We start from the raw sequence: 24989 nt of genomic DNA, 5'->3' as shown, positions 1-24989 counted from the left end.
TGGGAAGCCTTAGAGCTCCAAGTATGATCTTGGAATAACAAAGGTGCTAATGAAGACAGAAGCCCTATGTGAAAAGACTCCAAATACAACTTTGAAATTGTAAGCCCACCAAAATATGCATGGGTGGAAGATGCTTTCTATTATAATCACAGAAGCTGGCTCAACACTCCACCGTAAGACTTGTACATATTTTTGCCCCGATAAAACGTATCAGTCTAAAAGCTTCAAGAGGCATGCAGGACATGTGCCATGCTTTGCCCACCTGCTATTGTCTAGCTGGATTACATAGCAGTTAGCACGAATGGCATTCAGAGCTGACAAGCATCAAATTTGTGTGGTTTAAATGATTTACCTAGCTGTCCTCATTGAAAACAGCAGCAGCAACAACAAGACACACAAACAAAACCCCAGCAAAATGTCTTCTCATTGGATGATGGAATAGTAGCAGTTAAGCAAATGTTAACTGAGCAAAAAAAATACAGGAAAATTCTAGAAGTTATTCTTGCTTTGTTATTGATTCATTATACATATTTAAATTATATAAGCAAAAAATCAACTAAATTAATATTTGCCAAAAATATGAATGGCAAATATTGATTGGATGAAACCTAAGTAATAACCTGTAGAAATAATCTAATGCCAGAGCTAAACACAAATTGGGTGTCTATTCTGCTCTGCATATGAAAAAAGGAGGGAGACACAATTTCAATACTGTTACAGAGAAACAGGAAAACAAAGTTACTGCATCTGTTGTTTGCACAGAGCAAGCTTGTTGTATGGTTTCATGTGCATTTGGTCATTAACTCCACTCCATTCAGTTACTGACAGGTAACAGAGGCTCAGTAAGGTTAGGTAACTTGCAAGTTACTGTCACGAATAATCTACAAAGACACATGTCAATAAATGGTACTAGATGCCAGAGTCTGCTCATGACCACCAACCTCTTCCTATTTGTGAAATAAACAGCTAAATTTCACAATAGAAGACAAAAAATGAGGATAAAGTCTAACACATTATGAATTAGAAATGAATGTTCAGTGCAGAGAAAGCTCAGAGAAAAGCATTCCTGTGCTCAGGAATTACTTGTTTTCAAAAGCTGCACACACACAAAATATCACTCCATATGAATTATGTGACACAGAACAATTAAAGGATTCATAGTCCTAAAGTATGTTGCAAACACTAAATATATGTATAATTCATCTGAAACCTTTTACCTAAAAGGCATGCAAGAAAAGGTCAAAAGAGAAAAAAAGCAGTAGAAATCTTTTCTAAGTGAGGCCATTCAACAAAATACGGAAGAACTCAGACGACACTGCTTCTGGGTTTGGAAAGAGTTGAAATCCGCTAATAATTTTGAGGAAGGAGAAGTAAGAGCAAAGGAGTTTTCACTGAAAAGGAAGCAACATCAGAATAATGAAATCATTAAAGATAAAATCCTGCAGTTCAGGCCAGGCTAGTAAAGCCAGGGCACAGACCTGTTCTAGGATACAATGTGGGCTGGAACACATTACATAACAAGACTACATTGACAGGGACAAAGGAAAAGCAGACTTAAATCCACAGGCAAGCATGAATATGATTTTGCTGTTGAATAAGAAAAAGAAAGGTATAAGGTCACCAGTAGGATCAGAAAATAACATGCTGAATGCAAATGACCCATGAAAATATATCATCACTAGTAACAAACAGATTGGGAGGAGCCCATGAAGAGTAAGCCTAAAGCTCCTCAGAGGTGTTAACCAATGAGCACAGAGGTGTTAACCAATGAGCACTTCTAATGAAGTAGAGTAAAAGGGCCTGAGTACCACTCTGCAGAGCTGACAGCTTGCAGTCAACATGTCAACATTTCACCCAGCACCTCCAATCTTACCTTTATACTTGACACAGCCCCACAGAAAGGTGTTTCAGAAAGGCAGATACAAACACACACACACACACACACACACACACACACACACACACCTTCATTTTCTCCCTCTGCCAGCTAGGCTTCACTGTTCTCAAACCTCAGAGAGAACATTTTATATTCTGGAAGCAGAACAGTCATGCAAATGTATCTTCCATCATGATGCCATCAATGGAAAGGGTAAGTATAAAGAAATGAAGTATGCTGTGTGCTCTATTTAACAAGTAGTCAAAAGAAGGCAAAACCAAAACACCACCCCTCAAAACGTAGAAGTCATCAGTTCAATTTTCTTGTGAACTTTAGTGACAGGTACAGTAAGCATCCAAAGTGCAGGATTCAGGAAATGAGTTGCTCCAGGAGGTACAGGCTTGCTTGTTGCCAAGTAAGATGGCCTGAGTTCCACCCTCAGGACCCATGGACTGGAAGGAGAGAACTGACCTCCCCACCAAGTTGTCCTTTGACATCTACACATGTTCTATATACACACCTCCCCTATGCCTGACACAACAAGGCATAGACATTGTTTTAAAAAGGAATCACAGGAAGTTCCTCTCAATGCTGAAGCCCTTTTTCTAAAATTCTGGACAGCTCGACCTCACTGTCCTCTATCAATAAAGCTGTAGCTTAAAAAGACCATGGAGATTCACTCGGTGTGCCCATGTAGTACACAGAGCCTAGAGAGAAGCTCAGCCTCTGGGGTATTTGGGGTTTCCTCCTCTTGTTGATGCTAACAACAATAAGACTGAATAAAATTTCATCTCTCCTTACCTTAGCCCTCATTTCTACAAAAGCTGGATCAGTAGCTCTAAACAGACTAGTACCCAGGAAGCACAGAGCCTTGTTGTGGAAGAAAAGGACTCTTGGTCTAAATGGGGTGAATTAAAGCACTGTCAAATGAACAGCTGTTCTTTCCAGAAGCTACAAGGTCTTGAAATTTTCCCCTCTTGGTCTACAGGTGTTGCCACTTCTGCTATTGTAACAAGGTTCTTATGGAACAGAAATATAAACCTGAAGAATAATATCTGAATGACTTAGTTGTGACTGTAGTAACACCTAGGAGAGATGATGTAAGATGGTCAACAGTATACCACAGGGATTTGACTAGATAACTTTTAATTGTTTCAGTTCAAAAGTAGAGGTATTTCAAAATGGCTCAGATAAATTCACTACAAATTAAATGACTTACAACAAATGAAACTGGTCATGACTTTTATTTTGGAAGTAGAGGGCAGTAATTTAATACCACTTGAAAGTGTTGTAGATACCACACATTTAAAAGTTTGCACAACTCAGGCCTATATAGTACAAATTTGGAGCCAGACAACCTAGGTCAGCACACAGGCTCCTGACTAGCTATAGACTGGTGGACCAAGGGTATTGAGTACAAATACTAGTTGTGGTGAAGTTTAAATAAGTGAAGATGGAACCTGGAAAGTGGTTGAGAAGAATATATCAGCCATTAAAGCATGGCATCCACTGATCACGAGAAATCCTAAAGTTTACCAATTTAAGTGATGTATTGTATTAGACACCTAAGGGTGAGTCAGACAGACTCAAAGCTTTACAGAATAATGAAAGTCTGGGGCGATGAGTGGAAGGGGATGCAGCCGAGAACAGAAGGAGCAGTATTTCAGGCACTGAACATAGATGGCAGAGTGGCCTAAAACAAAGAAAGATCTCCAGGGAATCGTGCCAGCTCAGCAATAGGACTGGGCCAAGAACCTGGTACTAACCTTCCTCATATAATACAAAAGAAACCTTGATCATTTATGTGCAGAATGGATCAATGCAAGCAAATAAAATAATACTGATGTCATTCTGGAACCTAAGTCTACCTTTCTCAAACTGAAACATTTTAAAATTTACAGAAATTGTAAAGTTATTATACAGAAAGTGACATATACCTATCACAAGAAGACAAAGTGAGTGCATATCCATTAATAAAAACAATTGAAAGGACCCCTGAAATTTTGGAGAAAACAGGATGAGAATTATTAGTAAATAAATGGAGGATTTTCATTGTAAGTTCATCAACTCATTTTTAAGTGATTATAACTGAGTCCAGCAAAGTTAGCAACAAAGTTTGCCTGAGACGAAAAAGCAGCTCCCTAAACTCAAACTTCTTTTTCTTTATACTTCAAAACTTTTTAATCCTCACAAAACGTGTGCTGAAATACAAAAATGATTTCCCCACTTATTAAGAATAACAATTTTTCCCTTGCAATAAGGTATCCCCTATCTCCCAAGGGAAGCAACAATACCTTCTCACTTTAATATGTGTGTGTGTGTATGTGTGTGTGTGGTTTTTTTTCCCCATCTAATCAGCTAATACTTTTCAAAAGATCTTTTTAATACCTAAATGAAAGGATTCTACCTCAAAGACCTGACCTCCCTATTAAAGCATCTGAGGCAAACTGTGGGAATGTAAAACCTACTCAAAGGGAATGGCAGGGGGCTCATTGTCCAATGCATTCAACTAGGAGGGAAAAAGCTTCACAGGAGCTGCACGGAATTTGGTAAAATTATACCACAAAAATACAAATTGATCTTAAGCATAAAGAAGCAAATTCACAGCCAAAAACTTATTATAAATGTGCTCTGTAATCAGCCAGGAGGGGGCCTTTATGAAAACCTTCAGAATTTGTCACTTTTTCAATCAAAATTTCTGATTACAGTTTCATGTTAAAAAAAAGGCCTGAAAGAGAACAAACCACACATTTTTCAACAGATTTAAAATTTGAAAAATTTAGAGCTAATCTGCAACTCCAGAAAAGATAGGCTTCACTAGAAAAAGCAAGAAGAGAATTAAATACCACAGTTACAGAGAGGATAGGCAAGAACATTCATTGTAAGAGCAATTTTCAGAAAGCAACGGTAGAATTTTCCCGTACCATAAATGAAGTTCTGAAGTTGTTCAGGTCATTAAAGAACTCTTCCACAGAGACCTTCTTCATGTCCACTGCATAGTAGCCCATGGCACTCTGGTACAATTGTGTCATAGTGTCCAGTAGCGTGGACAGTTTTTCATACTGCTCTCTCGCACTAGTAACGAAGCTGTATATATTAAGTTAAGGATATTTGAAATTTACAGAACAATGTTTTACATGAAAACTAGCTCCATATGTGATTCTAATTTTTGGTCACTCATCTTCCAAACTGATAAATGGCTGCCAGAGAATCTTCTCTAGGACACAGAGCAAAGAAACTGTTATTGAATTTCAAATTAATTCTAGAAATAGCCAAATAAATATTTATATATTTAATATCTGTCTATTATAGTTCAGTTTAAGAATTTTTTCCAATTTATCATAATAATAGTAATCTATGTGAGGCAGCTTGTAAAATAAATGATTCTAGTTCAGCAGCTAAGACCCAGCAATTAGTATACCCTGAGGTAAAGAATATGGCCATGGAGAAAAGCAGTTGAATACAACACCTTAAGGTCAATGCATAGAGCCTGTACATCCTGTGTGTACACACAAGGCCTTCATTCTCCCTGCCTCAACAGCCTTACCTCAACACTGGAAGAACAGGGTCACCTATAGCTCACAGTGCGGAGTGAATCAGTTCTAACTTGCCTAGAAGAGTGATCAGGCAGTTGGGAATATACATAAACACATGATATCGTCACAGCTCACTTAATTGAAGTTGAAGATTTTAAGAGCAGAATAGTAAATTGAGAGTTTAACTGCTTTACTAAAATATTCATATATAGTTTCTTCTACATATTGCTTGGTTAAAATTTATGCTTGCATACACAAAAAAAACAGTAGGCAAATGTGGGGACAGATATTTGACATTGTTCTCATGCAAATTTCTGATAATGTAAGTCAAACCATTCTGAAAGACAGTATAGTGATAAGAAAATAGTATGTCACTGGTAGTAGAAAATATTTGGAAAATAGACAACAGGCCTTTATTTCAAAAAAAAAAAAAAAAAAACTATTAAGAAAATCTGATATAAAATCACCACACCATATTTTGAAGAAAGACTCTTGAAAATCATACATCCTAAGGATATGTGTACCAATATTTTATGTCAACCTTGGCAGAAAGGGTCTCTTCAAAAGTCTGGTGAAATGTTATGGATATTCTACTCACAAAACTGTATGCACACATGTACTTGGATACATGGTTGAGATATAATATAATGATTTAAGAAGAAAGTACTTGGCTGATGGTCTCTGGGTAATTCCATTCCTGTCCATTTCTGCCCATGTAACTGCTTACAAGGCTAAATTTTAACAAGAGAAAAATGCACAAATACTACTAATTTTCTCCCAATATGTGGGGAGATGCACATTGTCAAGAATTCATTTGTCAAAGAGTGTAAAATAAAGCAATGGAACTCTGTAGGTTTTGAGGTAAGACCATGACTAAGGAAACATCAGAAGTACATCTGCATACACTTAGAAAACAGTGCAGCTACATTGAAGGATGGGAGGAAAAGATGACTAAGAACCACAGCCTCGGAAATGACATTGGTTTGCCCTAATACCCAGGAGGGTTTTAAGTAAATTTTCTTATCATTATTATGTATAAAACAATTTTGTCCAAAAGGAAATGAAGGAGAGATTTGAATAATGCGAATTACCCAAAATAATAGTAAAGCAAGCTGTGATAAGGAATAATGGTTACTCCTTATCAGTTTAAAACGACTGTCTGATAGAGATCAAATAACTGCTTATGTGAATAAGGCTTACTACCTTAGTCCTCAGAGTCCCCTCTTTAAGGAACAATGGAAGAATAATTATCACCATCTCAAAGAAGAACCAAAACTAGATATCCTGTGTAGACTCCTAAACTCCACTTAGACAAAATGTCTACGCTGGTATATGGTTCACATATGGAATCTTAGCGATTGGTGGGTTGAGGCAGGCTTAATACTACAGATAAGGCTTAAAAGAAAGAAAAAACAAAAGAAGGAAGGGAAGGAGGGAGGGAAGGGAGGAAAGAAGGAGAAAGGAAGGAAGGAAGGAAGGAAGGAAGGAAGGAAGGAAGGAAGGAAGGAAGAAAAGACATGTGTATATCAGTAATGGTTAGGCTGTATCCATTTTCCTAACATCAAGTTCTCTATTTGTTCAGAAAAACAGGCAACATGCAACAAAATAAACTTTTGAGAAAGCATGAATTTATGTATATAATGTGACACACACATTACATCTACCTTGTGTTTTAAGAAATCTATTTTTTTCCTTTCTCTTTTTCAAAACAGAGGAAAATCCCTAAAATATTTCCACTTGAATCATAAGAAGCAGATCTGTGTATACATGATCTCAAAACAAGTAGCCAGAGCTGGCTAAAACAAAACCTGCACTGTAGTCCTTGTCTACCACTACCATTGACTGCCGGGTTCCTCCATAGCTGCAGCCACACTTTAACATTAGTAGGACATTAGGACACTGCCATCATCAGGAACACCCTGCTTCCATGGGCTAGGGAAATCCTGGGTAAGGTGCCTGCCGAGCAAGGAGGAGGACCTGAGTGGGGGTGCCCAAAGCCATGTGAAAGGTCAGGAGAAGGGGGCTGTGCTGTAATTCCAGAGCTGGGAGGTAGGAACAGGTAAGTACCTGTAGTTCCTTGTCTAAGTACCTTAGTCATATGTGTAAGCTCTCAGTTTGGAAGAGATCCTGTCTCTTAACATGAGCTAGAAAGTAACTCAGGGGGTACCAGAAATCGCCCTCTAGATTAATTCTACATGCAGAGAGTCATGCACATGGAGAGAGAGAGAGAGGGCGAGAGAGAGAGAGAGAGAGAGAGAGAGAGAGAGAGAGAGAGAGAGAGAGAGAGAGAGAGAGCGCGAGAGAGAGCGAGAGAGAGACAGACAGACACAGAGAGAAAGAGAAAGAGAGAGAGAGGCAGAGAAACAATCATTTTAGTAAGATAGTGTTCAAGGAGCAACTTCAGTGAGATCCATATATCTAATGTATTTGACAATCCTTTTTTTGGAACACAGGACATAGACAACCATTTCAAAAAATACACTGAAGTTCACTGTACATCTAGGTCTTAAAGAGAACAGTATTGAACAAGATCAGTTAAGATTCTGTGGTCATATAATGTACATTATATACAGCGTGGAGACAGATGAGTATAAAAAGGTAAACAGATCCCATAATAATCAACATGAAAAAAAATTAACATTTCTTTTGTTACACAGGGAGGCAGAGGTTAACTGAGATGAGAAGGGGAATAGTCCTGGCTAAGATGATGGGGGTGGCTAAAAGAACTAGGTCATTATCTGTAAGACAAAGAACACCAAGTAGTTGGATAGTGGAGTAAGGGAAAAGGTCACTGTAAACTAGATTCAAACAGATCCAGTAGTGGCATATTTAATTTGTCTTGAAAAGTCATTATAAATAAGTAAGTAAAATAAAGGAAAAAGTAAAGAGAAATTACAAAGAGACAGTGGCCACACAAGAGAAATTCAAGAAAACAAAATCCATCTACTCAATGACCCAACATCCCATAATTAGTAATTAATGGGGAAGGGCCCAGCCCATTGTAGGTGGTTAGATCACTGGCCTGGTGATCCTGGATTCTTTAAGAAAGCAGGTTGAGCAAGCCAGGGAGAGCCAGCCAGTAAGTAGCATCCCTCCGTCACTTCTGCATTAGTGCCTGCCTCCAGGATCCTGCCCTGCTTCAGTTCCTGTTCTGACTTTGAACAAGGATGGATTGTGATCTGAAAGTATAATCCAAATAAAATAAACCCTTTCATCCCCAACTTGGTTTTGGTCATGGTGTTTCTTCTCGGCAAGAGGAACCCTAAGACAATCTGTTTCTTTCAAACACTTCTATTAGATTATTTAATACCATATTGAATCATAATTGTTCAAAGTAAACATTTACTCATAAAGATACATTTTTAACAAATTAATTAGCCAGGCAGTGGTGGAACAGGCCTTTAATCCCAGCACTTGGGAGGCAGAGGCAGGTGGATTTCTGAGTTCAAGGCCAGCCTGGACTACATAGTGAGTTCCAGGACAGCCAGGGCTACACAGAGAAACCCTGTCTAGAAAAAACAACAGCAAAAAAACCCCAAAACAAAAGCAAACAAACAAAATTAATATACAATACTCCTCCAGAATGGGTTGAAGAACTAAAGTTTTTCTATAGTCTTCAACTCATAAGCATTTAATCATAGAGCATCAACAAAGTTTGAGTGCTAATAACAAATTTAGTACATTTTTATTCATTGTGCATTTTTTGCTTCTAAACTCTTCCATTTTCAGGAAGCACACAATTTGCCATTTTAATAAGATCTGTATAAATTCATTTAATATTCAAAATTTGACTTGTCAGTCCTAATTAAAGTAAACAAAGTCTTGCAACGAATGATTTAATTACTTCAAAACTAGTATGTCTAACTAAGATGGAAAGCAAACGAGTGCAGTCTAATCTTGGCAAAGAATATTTATGATTATAAGCTTTGTCAATAGCAAAGTGCACCAACTGTTCATATATCTGACTTCCAAGAGACACATGAATGCTAATCAGTTCATTAGAGGCTTCTAGGTTGTGATATTTAGCGACAGGATATACTAGCTCTCCTGTCCACCGAGTGTAATTTTACTCAGAATGAAAAACTGTTTCCAGCAAAGCCTCATCCTTCCTGTTTCTGATTTCCTGCTGTCTGTGTTTTATGAGCTGCACACCTTTCAGGAAGCTGACAGCATCCAGTACTTTGTCATATGGATACAGGCAGGGGTATGTCCAGAGACAATCTGTGGAGCACCATTTGAGGATTTCGTGCTAGTTTGAGAAACCCAAGCTTCCTAATTAGCCACTCACAGTGGATGATCCAAAGCTACATGGGATCAAACTTTTTATAAGATGCTTTTTAGATCTATAGCAAACAAAACCCAACAATTTCAGTTAATAATACTTAAGGGCAAACAAACAAAACAAAAATAACAATAACAAACAACAACAACAACAAACAGCAGCAACAAAAACAGTAGTACATGTGATTGTGACAACATGATAAAAATAACTGAGAAACAATTCCAAGTATAATTATGAAAACATAACTTTAATATACATATAATAAAATGCATAATTTGTCAGTTTTAATGGTGATGAAAACCTATACTTCTGATGGATTATTTACTTAATTTTTTGTCTAAAAAAAGAGAGAGGGAAAATAAATCCTTACCAAAGTCTATAGAGACAATCTCTTTAAAAAGCAGCTGGGTAGGAGATAAGATTCAAGAGGAAACAAACACATTATCCTTAACTGATTGCTACTGAGTGCATTTTTATGATATTTCCTGACAAAGATAGAGAAGGAAGATAAAATTGAACTAATTCACAATTAGGTTGAAAGCACATACAATAAAGTCTATGACAAACCAAATAATAATTTTCTGATTCACTAAATGTCAAGGAAGAAGTAAAAAGAGAAAGTCATATTACTTCAAGTACATCAGTTTAAAGTATTAGAGAAATCTATTTATAACTTTTCATTTTATAACTGGGTTGTCCTTTCGTATAAAATTCAGATATCCATATGGGATTTTAATAATGCATTATTAACAATACTTCATTATGAAACAGATACCAATTGCTGATTTCATACAGTGGTCTACACAGCAATTCAACATTAGCTTCAGGAAATAAGGAAGTTCATTACTTCAGTTACTAATTAGAGGCTAAGCTACAAAGGTACTAATAACAAAGATAAGTGAATACAAAGTAACCTGTGAATCAAATAACATACAAACCTCTGTGCTACTAATTTATATACTGTGTTTTCAATTTTACTTTGAGTTAGAAGAAAGCATACACACCCAGCTTTTTTTTTTTTTTTTTTTAGTTTGGAATGTCAGAGTCTTCTACAGAAATATTACATTAAATGGCATCAGAGTTAATTTTTAATTTATCTCAATCCTTGACTAGTAGTCAGTTATGATGAGATTTTATAGTCTATATTTGATTCCTGAAATGGTTCAAATGTAGCTAAGCCACATTTCACGACATTAGATTCAAATTTCCTCAAACTAAGTTTTAATATTTTTATCAGATGAAATTAGGCAAACAGAAGGAACAGACAGAATGAACATTCTATTATTCAGGAAGACAAAAGGTAAAAAGACATAGAAATATTTGGTGTATTATTTATGATAAACACTCTCTGGTTAGTTTACCTGAAAGATAAAAGTTAAACCTCTAATAATATGGCACTATGTAATGTATGGTAGTTATAAAAGCACACTTAAAACAATAAGAAATTGTAGATCCATTGACAACTAACTTATTTAGATATCAAAAGGATATGGACATCTTTATCACAAACTTGTCATGCAAGTCCTCAGGAGGGGGAAAGGTTTCCAAATTCTTCTCAAGCTGTTGAAGCTGCCTTCCCATCTGCTTCAAGTTCTTTTCCAGCATTTCTACAGAGACTAGAAGAGAGCATATTAAATGCCTTGAAAGGACAAAATTATAATATAGAAAAGGTACAACAATCTAGCAACAAAACATTTGTTTTTTTTTAAAATCATAGTGAGAAACTCATTCTAAAACATTCTGTTTCATCAAATTTAATTTTTAACCTTTTGAATTTTAAATCCAGATATAAAGGGAATACAACAATCGATTTATTATAAAATAGGGAGAAATACAGGAAGTTCCCACATAAGCCAATCACATTTAAGAAATAAATGGTTAAAAGTAGACATCCGAACTACTACAAACACAACAGAATGATCTAGTCACATAAGAGCAAAGGAAGTTCATTTGAAATAATGAACTCAAATATAATTGTTACATTTTCCCCAACAAATCCCTTGTGAGAACTGGTGAACAGTTGGAAAGAATGTGCCCAAAGTCTCCGTAGTGGACAAACGAATCTCTCACAGGAAGGAAAAGGTCAGAGATGGCATTTTAGATCACAAAGATATTCTTTACCAGTACCTGGGCACTGTCTATGTTTATTATCTAATCACAGACAGGCTCCATCTTTGAATTCAATGTGCTCTCTCAATCAGTATGCACAAACAACCCATGGTAACCAAGATAGCTGAGGCACTGGTGAAAGAATGGGCTTTGCAGCAAACACTAAGCGAACGGTCAACTCTCCACAGACTCATTCACTTTTACATGAATAAGGTTAAGAGGTAACTATTCCATAAAGTAGATGTAGTACCCTCAAAATGACTTTTAAATACTGATTTGCTTTAGGTTCTGATAAATTTTAATAAAAACTATTAACTTATGTAAAATGATATCTTTAAATAAATAAAATAATTCTAAGTATCCTTTCATTTTCTGACATTGAATTAATTGTGAAGAATAAGTATAAGTATAACCTGTAAGTGTGGAGATGCCCAGTGATGCAATCAAAATACCTAGGAACATGCAAACAAACAAACAAACAAACATAACAACAAAACCCGACAATAATGGTTTATATTTGTGAAAAAAATGCAACAGAAAAAAAACAGAAAATGATGTAAAAAATATGAAGTGGTATTGTTGTGCTTTTATATAGTTCTATATCAAACAACACTCACATCAATAGCTTTTAACAAAATCTTAACATATACTTTTATTTTAATTAATAATCTAATTGTTAAATACCGCAATTACTGAGCTCCAAGACTTAATTACATGTAACAGTTGTCAGAAAAATGATATTATAACCTTTGGCTCAGACCATGGGAAAATCATTCTCAATTCATATTAATGTACGTTTTCCCCAATGATTTATCTCCTTTTCTCTTAAATTTCTGGTGTGTATCCTATGTACGCTTTTCAAAATAAGATAGGGCTAAGGATAGATCCGAGAGACACAGTGTATGCTTAGTTTACAGGAGGCTGTGGGTTCAGTTTTACCTACTAAATTTAAAAGTAAATGAAAAGGTAACATAGACAAAGGTTTACATGGAATCCCTTCCACTATGACAGCAGTTAATGTAATAATTAAGTCTGGTTCATTTTTATTTTCAGGCAGCATGTTGCTGGACACTGCTCTTAATGGTAATGGGTCCTCTTATGTCTGATTATCAATATATCCACAACCATGGCTTCTCCTCAACCAGATCTACACAGCTGCATTTACTTCTCTTACTTCCAAGTGCGTATTTTGCTACTTCCTAAGTTCTCTATTTGAATTACAGAAAAGATACCTTTTGTTCTCGTAGTCTATTTGGTCCCTTTTCTAATGTGTCATTAGCATGTGTGTTATGATTTTTCAAGAAATCTCACTTGTGGCTCAATAGTTTTTATACTTTGAAAATGGTATTATATAAAGATTTAAAATAACAAATTACTTTTTATTAACTAAATAAGTGGAAAGGAAAGTTTAAAGTCCTGTACCAATTTGCGCTATGAGTTGTATTTTACTACTACTGCCGTGAAGCAGTATTCATGGCAGTAGTTGCTATGATATAACAGCATCAATGATGACTGTCGTCTTTGCTGAGTGTTGATATATTCCTGCCTTTTCTCACGTCATGATCTAGGTATCATTAGTGTTCCAAATTGACAAAATGAGAAAACTGAGGCTTAGTATTCAAGGAAAGCATAAACAACTAAAAAGTATATTTTTTTAAGAAAAGAACATCTAAAGCCATAACCTATTCGTGAATAAAAAGCATATGCCCAACACAGTAGGGAATATAGACAGCAACAAATAGGAGTGTGAAACCTTCATAAATCCAGACACCAGGGATATGTTGGGAAATGTGCCTAACCTGTAACAAAAAGATGCCAAACCTGAAGCTTGACTGAATACATATTTACTTAATGAAATATGTGTTTATGTGGGTTTGAACCTTTGTTTAATAAGGGGTGCCAAAGATTCTGTAAGTATAAAAGTTCCTCAACCACCTGTAAAATTTGTAAAAAAAAAAAAAAAAAAAAAGAATCAAGAAAATGGTTCCTCACACTGGAAATTAACAACTGTGAGTTTGGAGACCACTTGGGAAACAAAAGTTACAAGACAAGCGTGAGAGAGAACATGGCCGGAGCTGTTAGTGGTGGGGTTGAGAGTACTTTGGTAGCAGTTGTTTTCTTGTACCACAGACTTTTCCAACAGGACCTGAGTCTCTTTAACTCTTTACAACTGGGTTTTGTACACTTCCATGTTAGTTTAACAGTAATTACAGAAAGTCAGTGGTATACTCAGAACACAGAATACATTGCACAAGGCAACCTTCAATTCAGATGCCAACATCAATCCCAGGCAGTCATCCATGTTTTTCAACTGGCTAGAAATTTGGCTTAGATCTGTACAAGCCCCTTCTCTAAAGTTGCAAAGTTCAATAGGGTGGCTCCTGAACTTGGGAGACCACAATCCTTACCACTGCAGTGTTATTAAAATGGACACAAGACAGGAACAGCTCAAGGAAGGAGAAGCCTTCTACTGAGGACAGGAGATCTGGCAGAACTGCCTGCTCTCTTTAGGCAACACATCTTCTGCCCAGTAATCTCTTGGCTCACAGACCAGGAAGCTCCCTTAAAAATCCACTTCTGTCCTTATTGGAATACTATTACAAGGTAAGGTAATTAAATCACTGGCCATGGATGTCTAACTCAAGCGTGACAGCCTCCCCTTCCTTTCCCTTGAGGATGAGGGGGGAAGGATGTTAAAGTGCTCATCCTTTACTCACATATTTAATACACTGGAACACTTGTCCATATTGGACAGGAGGCTTCTGTAACCATCCTGTACAGTGCACTGGGGACTGCTTTCATGTGGTATGAATCAACTTCTTTTATGTTCAATTTCAACATTATCAAAAATAGTATTATGCCACCTCAAATTCTTTCCTCGCTGATATTTCGTAAAATATCATCTAATGTAGGATGAAGCCTTTTTGGGAGTGGGGGAATATAATGTGTTTTTCTTATTTGTAGAAGTGAATAAGAAATGATGAAACATCAAGGCTGAAATACATGATTGCAACACCGAAGAAACAACAGGAAAGGCAAGGTGTTCCCCACTACCATATACAGCGGGGCCACAGGACATTGTAGCACTGTGGAAATCAGGCTAAAGAAAGTCATTGTGTTCCAGGGCAAATCATTAGAGGTGCTTGGGGCACATTTAAGGCCACCAGCCAGAATAATTAAGCTACCCTTTAAAATGTGCTTGTGTCTACTCTACAAACAGAAATCCTACTAAGCGATTTCTTCTGCTTCATCTGCACTCTCTGATTACATTACTCGTACATTGTAGTTAAGTGAATTTAAATGACCAACCTCTCACTGCTAGCTTTTAAGTAAGGACCAAAACACATTTGGAAGAGAAAAAGGAGTGTGTAAATTCCAGGCTAATAAAATACAGTCTAATGGTTGGAACCACTGAACGGGTAAAACTAAAGTGTTTTAAAAATCATGCTGGCAGGATTTTTTTTTCAGCAATTACTAAATTTCTATAAACAGTTTTTGTTCTTCTTCAAACAAACTTTTACCCTTAAGGCTCAAAGATTATTTTTGATGAGTAATTTTAAACAGGCAGGGGACTTTTTAACTGTAAACGCTGTGGAAGTGTTCATTCACAGGTATATGAGCTAAAGAGTGGACAGCATGCTTTCTACATGAACAAGTGCTCAATCTCACAAGATGATGCCTCTTTCAGATGCCAGTTTAGGGGCTGGAGGCATACCTCAGTGGTAGTGAGGTTGGCTGGCAAGCCTAAGGCACGGGTAAGGTTCTTAGCTCTGGTGGGGGCTATGGGGGATTTAATATGAGTTTCAAGTGCAGATAGCTATCAATTCTGAATCTGAGGATTCCTAGAAGCTCTACCCTACCTTTTACTGTTCAACTTTGTCACATTTCTGGACTAAGAAACAAATCTTGTACCATTACTTAGAATAAATATAATAAAAGCAGAGCTGTTATAAAGTAGGCTCTTTTAGTGCCGATTCAATCAGACAGGCTATCTCTCAATCACCTAAGGCATATGAGCCAGCACTCAACAAGCTCATGTACAGAGGAATGGCAGAAGGACCACCACAAGTTGATTCCTGTACGCGAAGCTGCTAGTTTTGAACCTTCCCTGTCATAGATAACATTTAACTACATACAACAGGCATGTCGCTCCTAGGCTCCGAGTAAGTATCTCTGCCTCTCCCCCAAGTTCCTGTTTTTCTCCAATACCGCATTTACACTGAGCATATGGATGTCAACACTAATTCCCAGTTGTCTGTTACATAATATTTGAGTAACTGGACCATGATCTACCCACAACCTGGCAGGATATAGGTGATAATCTTTTATAAGGTATTCTCAAATACAATATATATTAATATTATAGTTCTGTTGTTCCTATAGGTTGCCCCCCATCTGGTACCTGATTCTATAAATCTCATATACCACATGTTGACCATCCCATTCCTTATCACTCTTACCTTTGGTCTTATACCAAAAGCCAAACCTCATCATGTCCACTAGAAAGTATGCTGTAATGGTTCTACCATTAGAACCATAATGTGTCTCAAGCTTTGCAATTGAAGTACTCTATACAGGTATCACTTTATGTAGCCTTGTTCCCCAATGGCTGGGAATTCTGTAAAAGAGGACTTCGTATCATGCACCTCACATTTGTTTGAGACTCTCTCTACAATTAGTAAACTGAAACTGTGCTTGATAAATGTCACTGAATGTGTTAATAGTTCTAATTATACTTTTATTAAAGTTTTATTCTTTTATCTAAAACAAAATAAGGAAAATATTTTTTATTTCATTCTGTATCTTCAGTAATATACTGAAAGATCCTCAAATGTTTGTTGGAGGAATAAATTTTGAATTTAGCATTAGCATTTTCTGATGAAATTATTAGAAATGAAATGTAAAAGGAGGTTTACTATCTAGTTCATTAACATCTGTCAGCCTTTCATCAAGCATGCTGTCATTATGACAAGAACAGACCAATAGTGATGGAGAGGCTTTAGACCAGAACTTAAATCACAAAATAAACATTCAAACTTGGAGGAATTATGAATATAAGTTTTTCAAAAACTTATATTCATAAGGTGCCATGACTTAATATTATGAGAGAATTTTAAGATAAAAGATTAAGAATTACATTTTTAAGTAATCATTGTAATGAAAACTGATTCATGATGAATATCCCTGAGCCTTGATTATCATTTCCTAATAAACTTATTAAATAATGCCACATTCAAACTTACATACCACGATACAAGACAAGAAAAGTAATTTCTTTATTAAAAGATTAAATACTTATTACCACTGGGAAAGCTAAACATTTGTACTAAATTCACTTTTCTCCATAAACAGAAACTTTTAAATGTTAAAAACAAGTTTCACACTCAACAAATTAGCTTTATGTTGTATTGTTTTCTCTGCGTCATGTTGCCAGAGAAAAGGCTTATATTTGTTGAAGGGCATGGGGAGTGAATGATGCAAAATAGAGGAGATTTTAAAAGCCATATCAAGAAACAGGGGGCATGTATCTCTGCTGTGGAATTTTATTTGTATATGAAGAACAAATTAGTCTTCTCTGTAAGAATGATGTGAGTTTTAAAGAGGAAATATCTGTTTGTGAAAACTGTAATTGTGGAAAAGGTCAACTGGCAGGACATCAGGTTTAAGTTTTAAGAATTTGAAAATCTTTTATATAAACAGATACTAAACAAAAAAGGAAAAACTCAATCCAAAAGCTCATAAAGGGATGACTGTTATCGATAGTCAAATGGAACCTCTAGCAAAATAAGACTTTCGTGTGCATACACTAAAGGGTGATGGTACTGCCCTTTAGGGGAAGTATTTGCCCACAAGGGAAGTATTAAGCATAAATGGACAAGTCAGGGAAGCAAACTACAGATTTCTAACTCTTCTTCCTTTCCTCCAAATCCAATCCCCCAGTCTAAACCCCAGCTCTGTAGTAACTGCCTCCTCCATCCTCCCTTCCCTCATCTCCAATGGATAGCACAGATCTTCCCCACAAACCATCTTCCACCACTTGTGGCCTTCTCCCAGACCACAACAGCATCAGACATTCCCTGAGAAACTGCAGACCACTCAGCACAGGGAAGTGGGTAGGATAAGTGTGGAGTCTAACTTTGCCTTCCTCTCTTCCAAAGCCAATCCCCTAGTCTCATCCCCAACACCTGCTGATGGCTCACCCTCCACTATGCTTCTATCTCAAGTGGATCACACATATGGTCTCCTCCAAAATTCCTGGAAACAATCTAGATGCCCTTCAACATAAGAATGGATAAAAAAAAAATGGTAATTTTATACAAGGGAGTATTAGTAAATGTTATAAAAATAAATAAATACATGAAATTCACAGGTAAATGAAAATAGAAAAAAATCACTTTGATTGAGGTAACTCAGACTCAGAAAAAATATGGTATGTAGTCATTCATATGTAGATATTCAATGATAACCAATCTACAACCCAGAGAACCACAATGGTTAGTTAGAGAGTAAGGAACTGGGGGAGAGAGCATACAGATCTTAGTGGAAGTAGAATAGTTAGGGATGGATAAGGGACAGTAGAAAAAGGGTGAAGTGGGACAAAAGAAATAAAGGGGAAGAAAGACAGCAAAAATTATGGGCAATTTGAGGGGTGGCATGAAAACCTAATGCAGTAAAAACTTCCTAAAATATATACATAGATGAAGGAGATTTAAATGAAATTTGAAATAATTGATGAGAGAGTTCCCACTGACCATCATCTGCAACCAAAGGTAGATTCCAATACCTGGATTCCATTACATTTAATTAATTTGCTGGCCAACGGGCTCCTACAGGGACCTGCAAGCAATCCAGACTTTTGCCAAATCTATAGAATGCTCATTTCAAATGAACAGTAATGCCCCAATTACAGAAGACAACATCCATAGAACTCATATACATAAAGATATCCAGCTAGTGCCTACACAGTGTCTTCACCTCTTTACAGTCTTTTTGGTCAGGAAGGTACTCTGCATACTAGCAATGGGGAAACTTAAGTACCAACTCGGCTGTAAATCCTTTGGTTTATAATGGTGTGCCACACACAAAATATGCTAGTGTAATGGTGGCCCAAAGCTTGTGGGAGTAACCAACTAATATCTGATTTGACATAATGTTCCTCTCCACGAGACAGAACCAATACCTAAAACTGCTTAGGTGACCAAGAAGCTGAGACTAGGCAGCCTAAAAACATGGGGTGTGGGGGGGATTAAAGACTACTCTTCAGCACAAACCTAAAAAGAGACTCCTAATGACATTCTCCTACACACATATATTAGTGCTTCGCTCACCAAGAACTATCCAAGTGATACATATATCCCATTCTCTTTCTGTGGTTTATGTTCTGTACACATGTACTCACATCTACAATGGACAATTCCATACAGCATAGACCTCTGTACTCAGAGTTCTCCAGTACTCCATATGGGCCAAGACAAAAGCATTTATAAGTGATGGTAAACTTACTCTACAGTGCCATTTTTTTTCAGATTCTCACTAGAAAGCTTTGTCCTTCCTGAGACAAATATCTAGCACACGGCCTTCTCAGTGTTTATGTGCGATTCAGAGTTCAATTCTTATCAGCTAAAAACAGCCCTAATTATTTTCTTTATTAAGTATATAGTACTGTATAAGCTATATGCTAAGAAACTATTATGTTGATGTTAACAGACATATTTATAGGCCAAATACAACTCACTAGTGACTGATCAATTTAAAGGCATAATAAGAATGAACCCTTCTGCCCACAAAACCCAGAGTAAGTGGGGCTCCCAGGAGCTCCAACCACAGCAATATCTTATGTACAGAGACAGCAACACCTGCTCCAAACAGGGAATAATTGGAACCCACTGGGACCCAGGAATTCAATCCTGGCCAGGGACAGTGGTTCATGCTGGTCTGCGCCTAAGCACTGAGCAGATCTTGAGATTCAGGTCTGCATCCAATCCCACAAAACACAAAGAAGGCAGGGCTCCCAGGAGCTCTAACCCCAACAGTATCTTAGGTAAGAAGACAGCAACACCAGCGCCAAACAGGGAGTAAATGGGACCCACTGGGACCCAGAATTAACAGTGCAAGGGGCACTGGTTCTGTCTAGTCTGCGCCTGAACACTGAGCAGATCTTGGACTTCAGCAGCAATATCCACCCTAAACAGTTCTGACACAACCAAAATAATAGGAAAGACAGGCTCCAGGTGAAGAAATTGAACAAAACCATCCAGTACATAAAAATGGAAGTAGAAACAATATAGAAATCACAAAGCAAAACTACCCTGGAGATAGGAAAGAAATCAGGAGCCATAGATGCAAGCATCACTAACAGAATACAAGAGATAGAAGAGAGAATCTCACGTGCAGAAGATACCATAGAAAATATTGACACAACTGTAAAAGAAAATGCAAAGCGCAAAAAGTTCCTAACTCAAAACATCCAGGAAATCTCGGACACAATGAGAAGACCAAACCTAAGGATAATAGGTATACAAGAGAGTGAAGATCCCCAACTTGAAGGACCAATAAATATCTTCAACAAAATTATAGAAGAAAACTTCTTTAATCTAAAGAACGAGATGCCCAAAAACATACGAGAAGCCTATAGAATGCCAAATAGACAAGATAAGAAAAGAAATACCTCCCATCACATAATAATCAAAATACCAAATGCACAAAACAAAGAAAGAATATAAAAACCAGTAAGGGAAAAAGGCTAAGTAACATATGAAGGCATATTTATCAAAATTACATCAGACTTCTCACCAGATATTATAAAAGCCAGAAGACCCTAAATAGATGTCATACAGAGAACACAAATGCCAGCCCAGGCTACTAGACACAGCAAAACTCTCAATTACCATAGATAGAAAAACCAAGATATTACATGAAAAACACAAATTTACACAATATCTGTCCACAAACCCAGCACTATGAAGAATAATAGAGAAAAAACTCTGATACAAGGAGAAAAAATTATACCCTAGAAAGAGCAAGAAAGTAATCTTCCAACAAATCCAGAAGAAGATAGCCACAACAATGCCACTGCTAATAACAAAATTAGCAGGAAACAACAATCTCCTTTCTTTAATATCTCTTAATATCAATGGACTCAATTCCCCAATAAAAAGACATGGACTAAAGGACTGGATATGCAAACAGGACCCAGCGTTTTGCTGCATACAGGAAACCCACTTCAGTGACAAAAACAGACACTACCTTAACTTAAAAGGAGGGAAAACAATTTTTCAAGCAAATGGTCCTAAGAAAAAGCTGGAATAACCATTCTAATATTGAATAAAATTGAATTTCATCTTAAAGCTATCAAAAAGGATAAAGAAGGACATTTCATAGTCATCAAACGAAAAATCACCCATCATAAACTTTCAATTCTGAACATCTATGCACCAAATGAAAGAGGACGACTTTCATAAAAGAAACATTACTAAAGCTCAAAGTACACATTGCATCGCACATAATTATAGTGGGAGACTTCAACACCATACTCTCAGCAATGGACAGATCATGGAAACAGAAACTAAACAGAGACTCAGTGACACTAACAGAAGTTATGAACCAAATAAATTTAACAGATATCTATAGAACATTTCATCCTAAAATAAAAAATATACCTTTTTCTCAGCACCTCATAGAACCTTCTTCAAAACAGACCATATAATTAGTCACAAAACAGGCCTCAACAAATACAAGAAAACTGAAATAATCCCATGCATCCTATCAAATCACCATGGACTAAGGCTGGTCTTCAATAATGAGAAAAATATTCGAAAGCCCACATTCACGTGGAAACTGAACAACACTCTACTGAATGATGATGTGGTCAGGAAAGAAACTAAAAAAAGAAATTAAAGTCTTATTAGAAATTAATTAATATAAAGACACATCATACCAAAACTTATGGGACACGATGAAAGGAGTGCTAAGAGAAAAACTCATAGCTCTAAGTGCCTATAAAATAAACTGGAGAGAGCATACATGAACAACTTGACAGCACAATTGAAAGCTTTAGAACAAAAAGAAGCACCACAACAAAGAACAGTAGACAGCAGGAAATAATCAAATTCAGGGCTGAAATCAACCAAGTAGAAATAAAAAGAACTATACACAGAATCAATAAAACCACAAACTGGTTCTTTGAGAAAATCAACAAGATAGATAAACCCTTAACCAGACTAACCAGAGGGCAGAGACAGTATCCAAATTAATAAAATCAAAACTGAAAAGGTAGACATAACAACAAAAACTGAGAAAATTTAAAAAATTATCAGATCCTACTACAAAAGCCTATACTCAACAAAATTGAAAAATGGATGAAAAATTGGATGAAATGAACAATTTTCTAGACAAATACAAGTTACTAAAGTTCAATCAGGCCCAGATAAAGCATCTAAACAGTTTCATAACTCCAAAAGAAATAGAAGCAGTCATTAAAAGTCTGCACACCAAAAAAAAGTCCAGGACCAGATGGATTTAGTGCAGAGTTCTATCAGACATTCAAAGAAGACTGAATACCAATTCTCTATAAACTGTTCTACAAAATAGAAACAGAAGGAACACTACCCAATTCATTCTATGAAGCCACATTATACTCATACTTAAACCACACAAAGACCCCCAAAAAGAGAACTTTAGAACAATCTCCCTTATGAACATCAATGCAAAAATATTCAATAAAATTCCTACAACCTGAATACAAGAACACATCAAAACAATCATCCATCATGATCAAGGAGGCTTTATCCCAAGAATTCATGGATGTTTCAATAAACGGAAATCCATCAATGTAATCCACTATATAAACAAACTCAAAAAAAAAAGAAAAAAAACCACATGATCATTTCACTAGATGCATAGAAAGCATTTGACAAAATTCAACACCCCTTCATGTTAAAAGTCTTAGAAAGATCAGGAATGCCTATATATAAACATAGTAAAAGCAATATACAGTAAACCAGTAGTCAACATCAAACTAAATGGAAAGAAACTTGAAGCAATCCCACTAAAATCAGGGACAAGACAAGGCTGCCCACTTTCTCCCTACCTATTCAATATAGTACTGGCAGTTCCAGCCAGAACAATTAGGCAACAAAAGGAGATCAATGGGATAAAAATTAGAAAGGAAGAAGTCAAAATTTCACCATTTGAAGATGATATGATAATATACTTGAGTGACCCCAAATCTTCTACCAAAGAACTCCTAAACCTGATAAACAACTTCAGCAAAGTAGCTGGATATAAAATTAATTCAAACAAATCAGTAGCCGTCCTCTACTCAAAATATAAACAGGCTGAGAAAGAAATTAGGGAAATGACACCCTTCACAATAGTCACAAATAATATAAAATACCTTGGTGTGAATCTAACCAAGAAAGTAAAAGATCTGTATGACAAGAACTTCAAGTCCACGAAGACTGAACTTGAAGCAGCTATCAGAAGATGGAAAGATCTCCCATGCTCATTGAATGGAACGATTAATATAGTTAAAATGGCTATCTTTTCGAATGCATTCTACAGATTTAATGCAGTCCCCATCAAAATTCACTCTCAATTCTTCAAAGAGATAGAGCAATTCTCAAATTCATTTGGAATAACAAAAAACCCAGGATAGTGAAAACTATTCTGAACAATAAAAGAACTTCTGGGGGAATCATCTTCCCTGATCTAAAGCTGTACTAAAGAGCAATAGTGATAAAAACCTGCATGGTATTGGTACAGAGGCAGGCAGGAACATAAGTGGAATAGAAGAAAAGACCCAGAAATGAACCCCCCTACATATGGTCTCATCTTTGACAAAGGAGCTAAAACTATCCATTGGAACAAAGACAGCATTTTCAACAAATGATGTGAGTTCAACTGGAGATCAGCATGTATAAGAATGCAAATTGATCCATTCTTATTTCCTTGTACAAAGCTCAAATCCAAGTGGATCAAGGACCTCCACATAAAACCAGACCTTGTAAGATAGACAATCAAAAAGAGAAATTATAATGTTACTTGTATTTTTCTTAAAGGGGACCAGCTATTCGGACTCAATCATGTACTGGTTTAGACTAGATACTAGATACAATCCAATACTAGAAATGACAGTCTACACTTGAAAGGCTGGATATGGACATTTTCAGAGACATATTTGGAAGGTAGCTGTAGTTCACTATGATGTTATGATAGCAAGAGATAAGGCTGGGACAAGATCTGGACTTCAAACAAGGATTAGTGCATGTTTTAGTTTTGTCTCTGCTAGAGTATTTATTGTAAGTTACATTCACTGTATAATTTCCAATTGTGTTAGTGTTTTGAAACCTGGTATGTCTGTTATGGAAGTCTATCAACCAGCTTTTGTCTTACTGCCCTGAGTATGAGAAAACCTTGATTCTCTGGGGGGAAAAAAAGCTTGAAAGTGTTGGAAGAAGTGAGTCAGGCTTTAAGTAGAAACAAGGGGGTAGCAGGCTTGATTATTTTTGGTATAACAGCTTTAATTTCATTAATTGCTAGCACCACTGCTTTTGCAATAGCATTGACACAAGGAGTTAAGATAACTATTTTTGTTAACCATCTAGCAAAAAATGTTACTAATGTACTCAGTATACAAAAGGATTTATATAGGTATCTGGAACAATGGATGATGCTCTATAGCCTATTCAAATTATCTGAAGGAGGTTCAGGGTTCAAGAGTTAGGAGCCATCCGAAGTGTCATAACAAATTTCATGGGAGTATTATTACTTCTAAAATTTATAATGATTGTCATTATAATTAGAAAAAAGTTTAAAGACACCAATAGGACATTTGGCATAATCCTCACACCTCTCTGAGTGTGTTAACTTTGCATAGTGAGATTATGAATTTAGAACACCCTGATCTATTGAGCTTTGTTACTGCAGATAATGTCAATAAAATTATCCATGGCCTGGGGTCAATATTTCCATTTTAGTCAAACCTCAGGAATGGCATATATAGCTTGATCAGGCTAGCCCTTCTTGTCCAAGGAATATTTTTATTCCTACCCATCCTGTTAAAGCTTGTCCCTAACTACACCAACAGGCTGTCAAAGTACATGACTTAAAAGTGATAATGGATCCCCAGACAGAGTTATTAATTTAACAGGCTGGCAAGCCAAGGACGGGTAAGATTCTGCATGGA

At 36.4% G+C, this 24989-nt stretch overlaps 1 protein-coding gene across 1 annotated transcript in view; it reads right to left on the bottom strand.

Moving 5' to 3' along the window:
* The window catches only part of Diaph3 (diaphanous related formin 3), a 475947-nt gene that overhangs the window by 160573 nt on the left and 290385 nt on the right, over nt 1-24989 (bottom strand). The window contains exons 23-24 of the mRNA XM_076930674.1: nt 11187-11310; nt 4801-4966 (exon numbers count right to left, since the gene is read on the bottom strand). Of these exons, the coding sequence (XP_076786789.1) occupies nt 4801-4966; nt 11187-11310 (290 nt within the window). The remainder of the gene's footprint in view (nt 1-4800; nt 4967-11186; nt 11311-24989) is intronic.

The sequence above is a fragment of the Arvicanthis niloticus genome, chromosome 3 (assembly GCF_011762505.2).
Source record: "Arvicanthis niloticus isolate mArvNil1 chromosome 3, mArvNil1.pat.X, whole genome shotgun sequence".
NCBI lineage: Eukaryota > Metazoa > Chordata > Mammalia > Rodentia > Muridae > Arvicanthis > Arvicanthis niloticus.
Note: the sequence above shows the minus strand (reverse complement) of the source record. Positions and strands in the feature narration are given on the sequence as shown.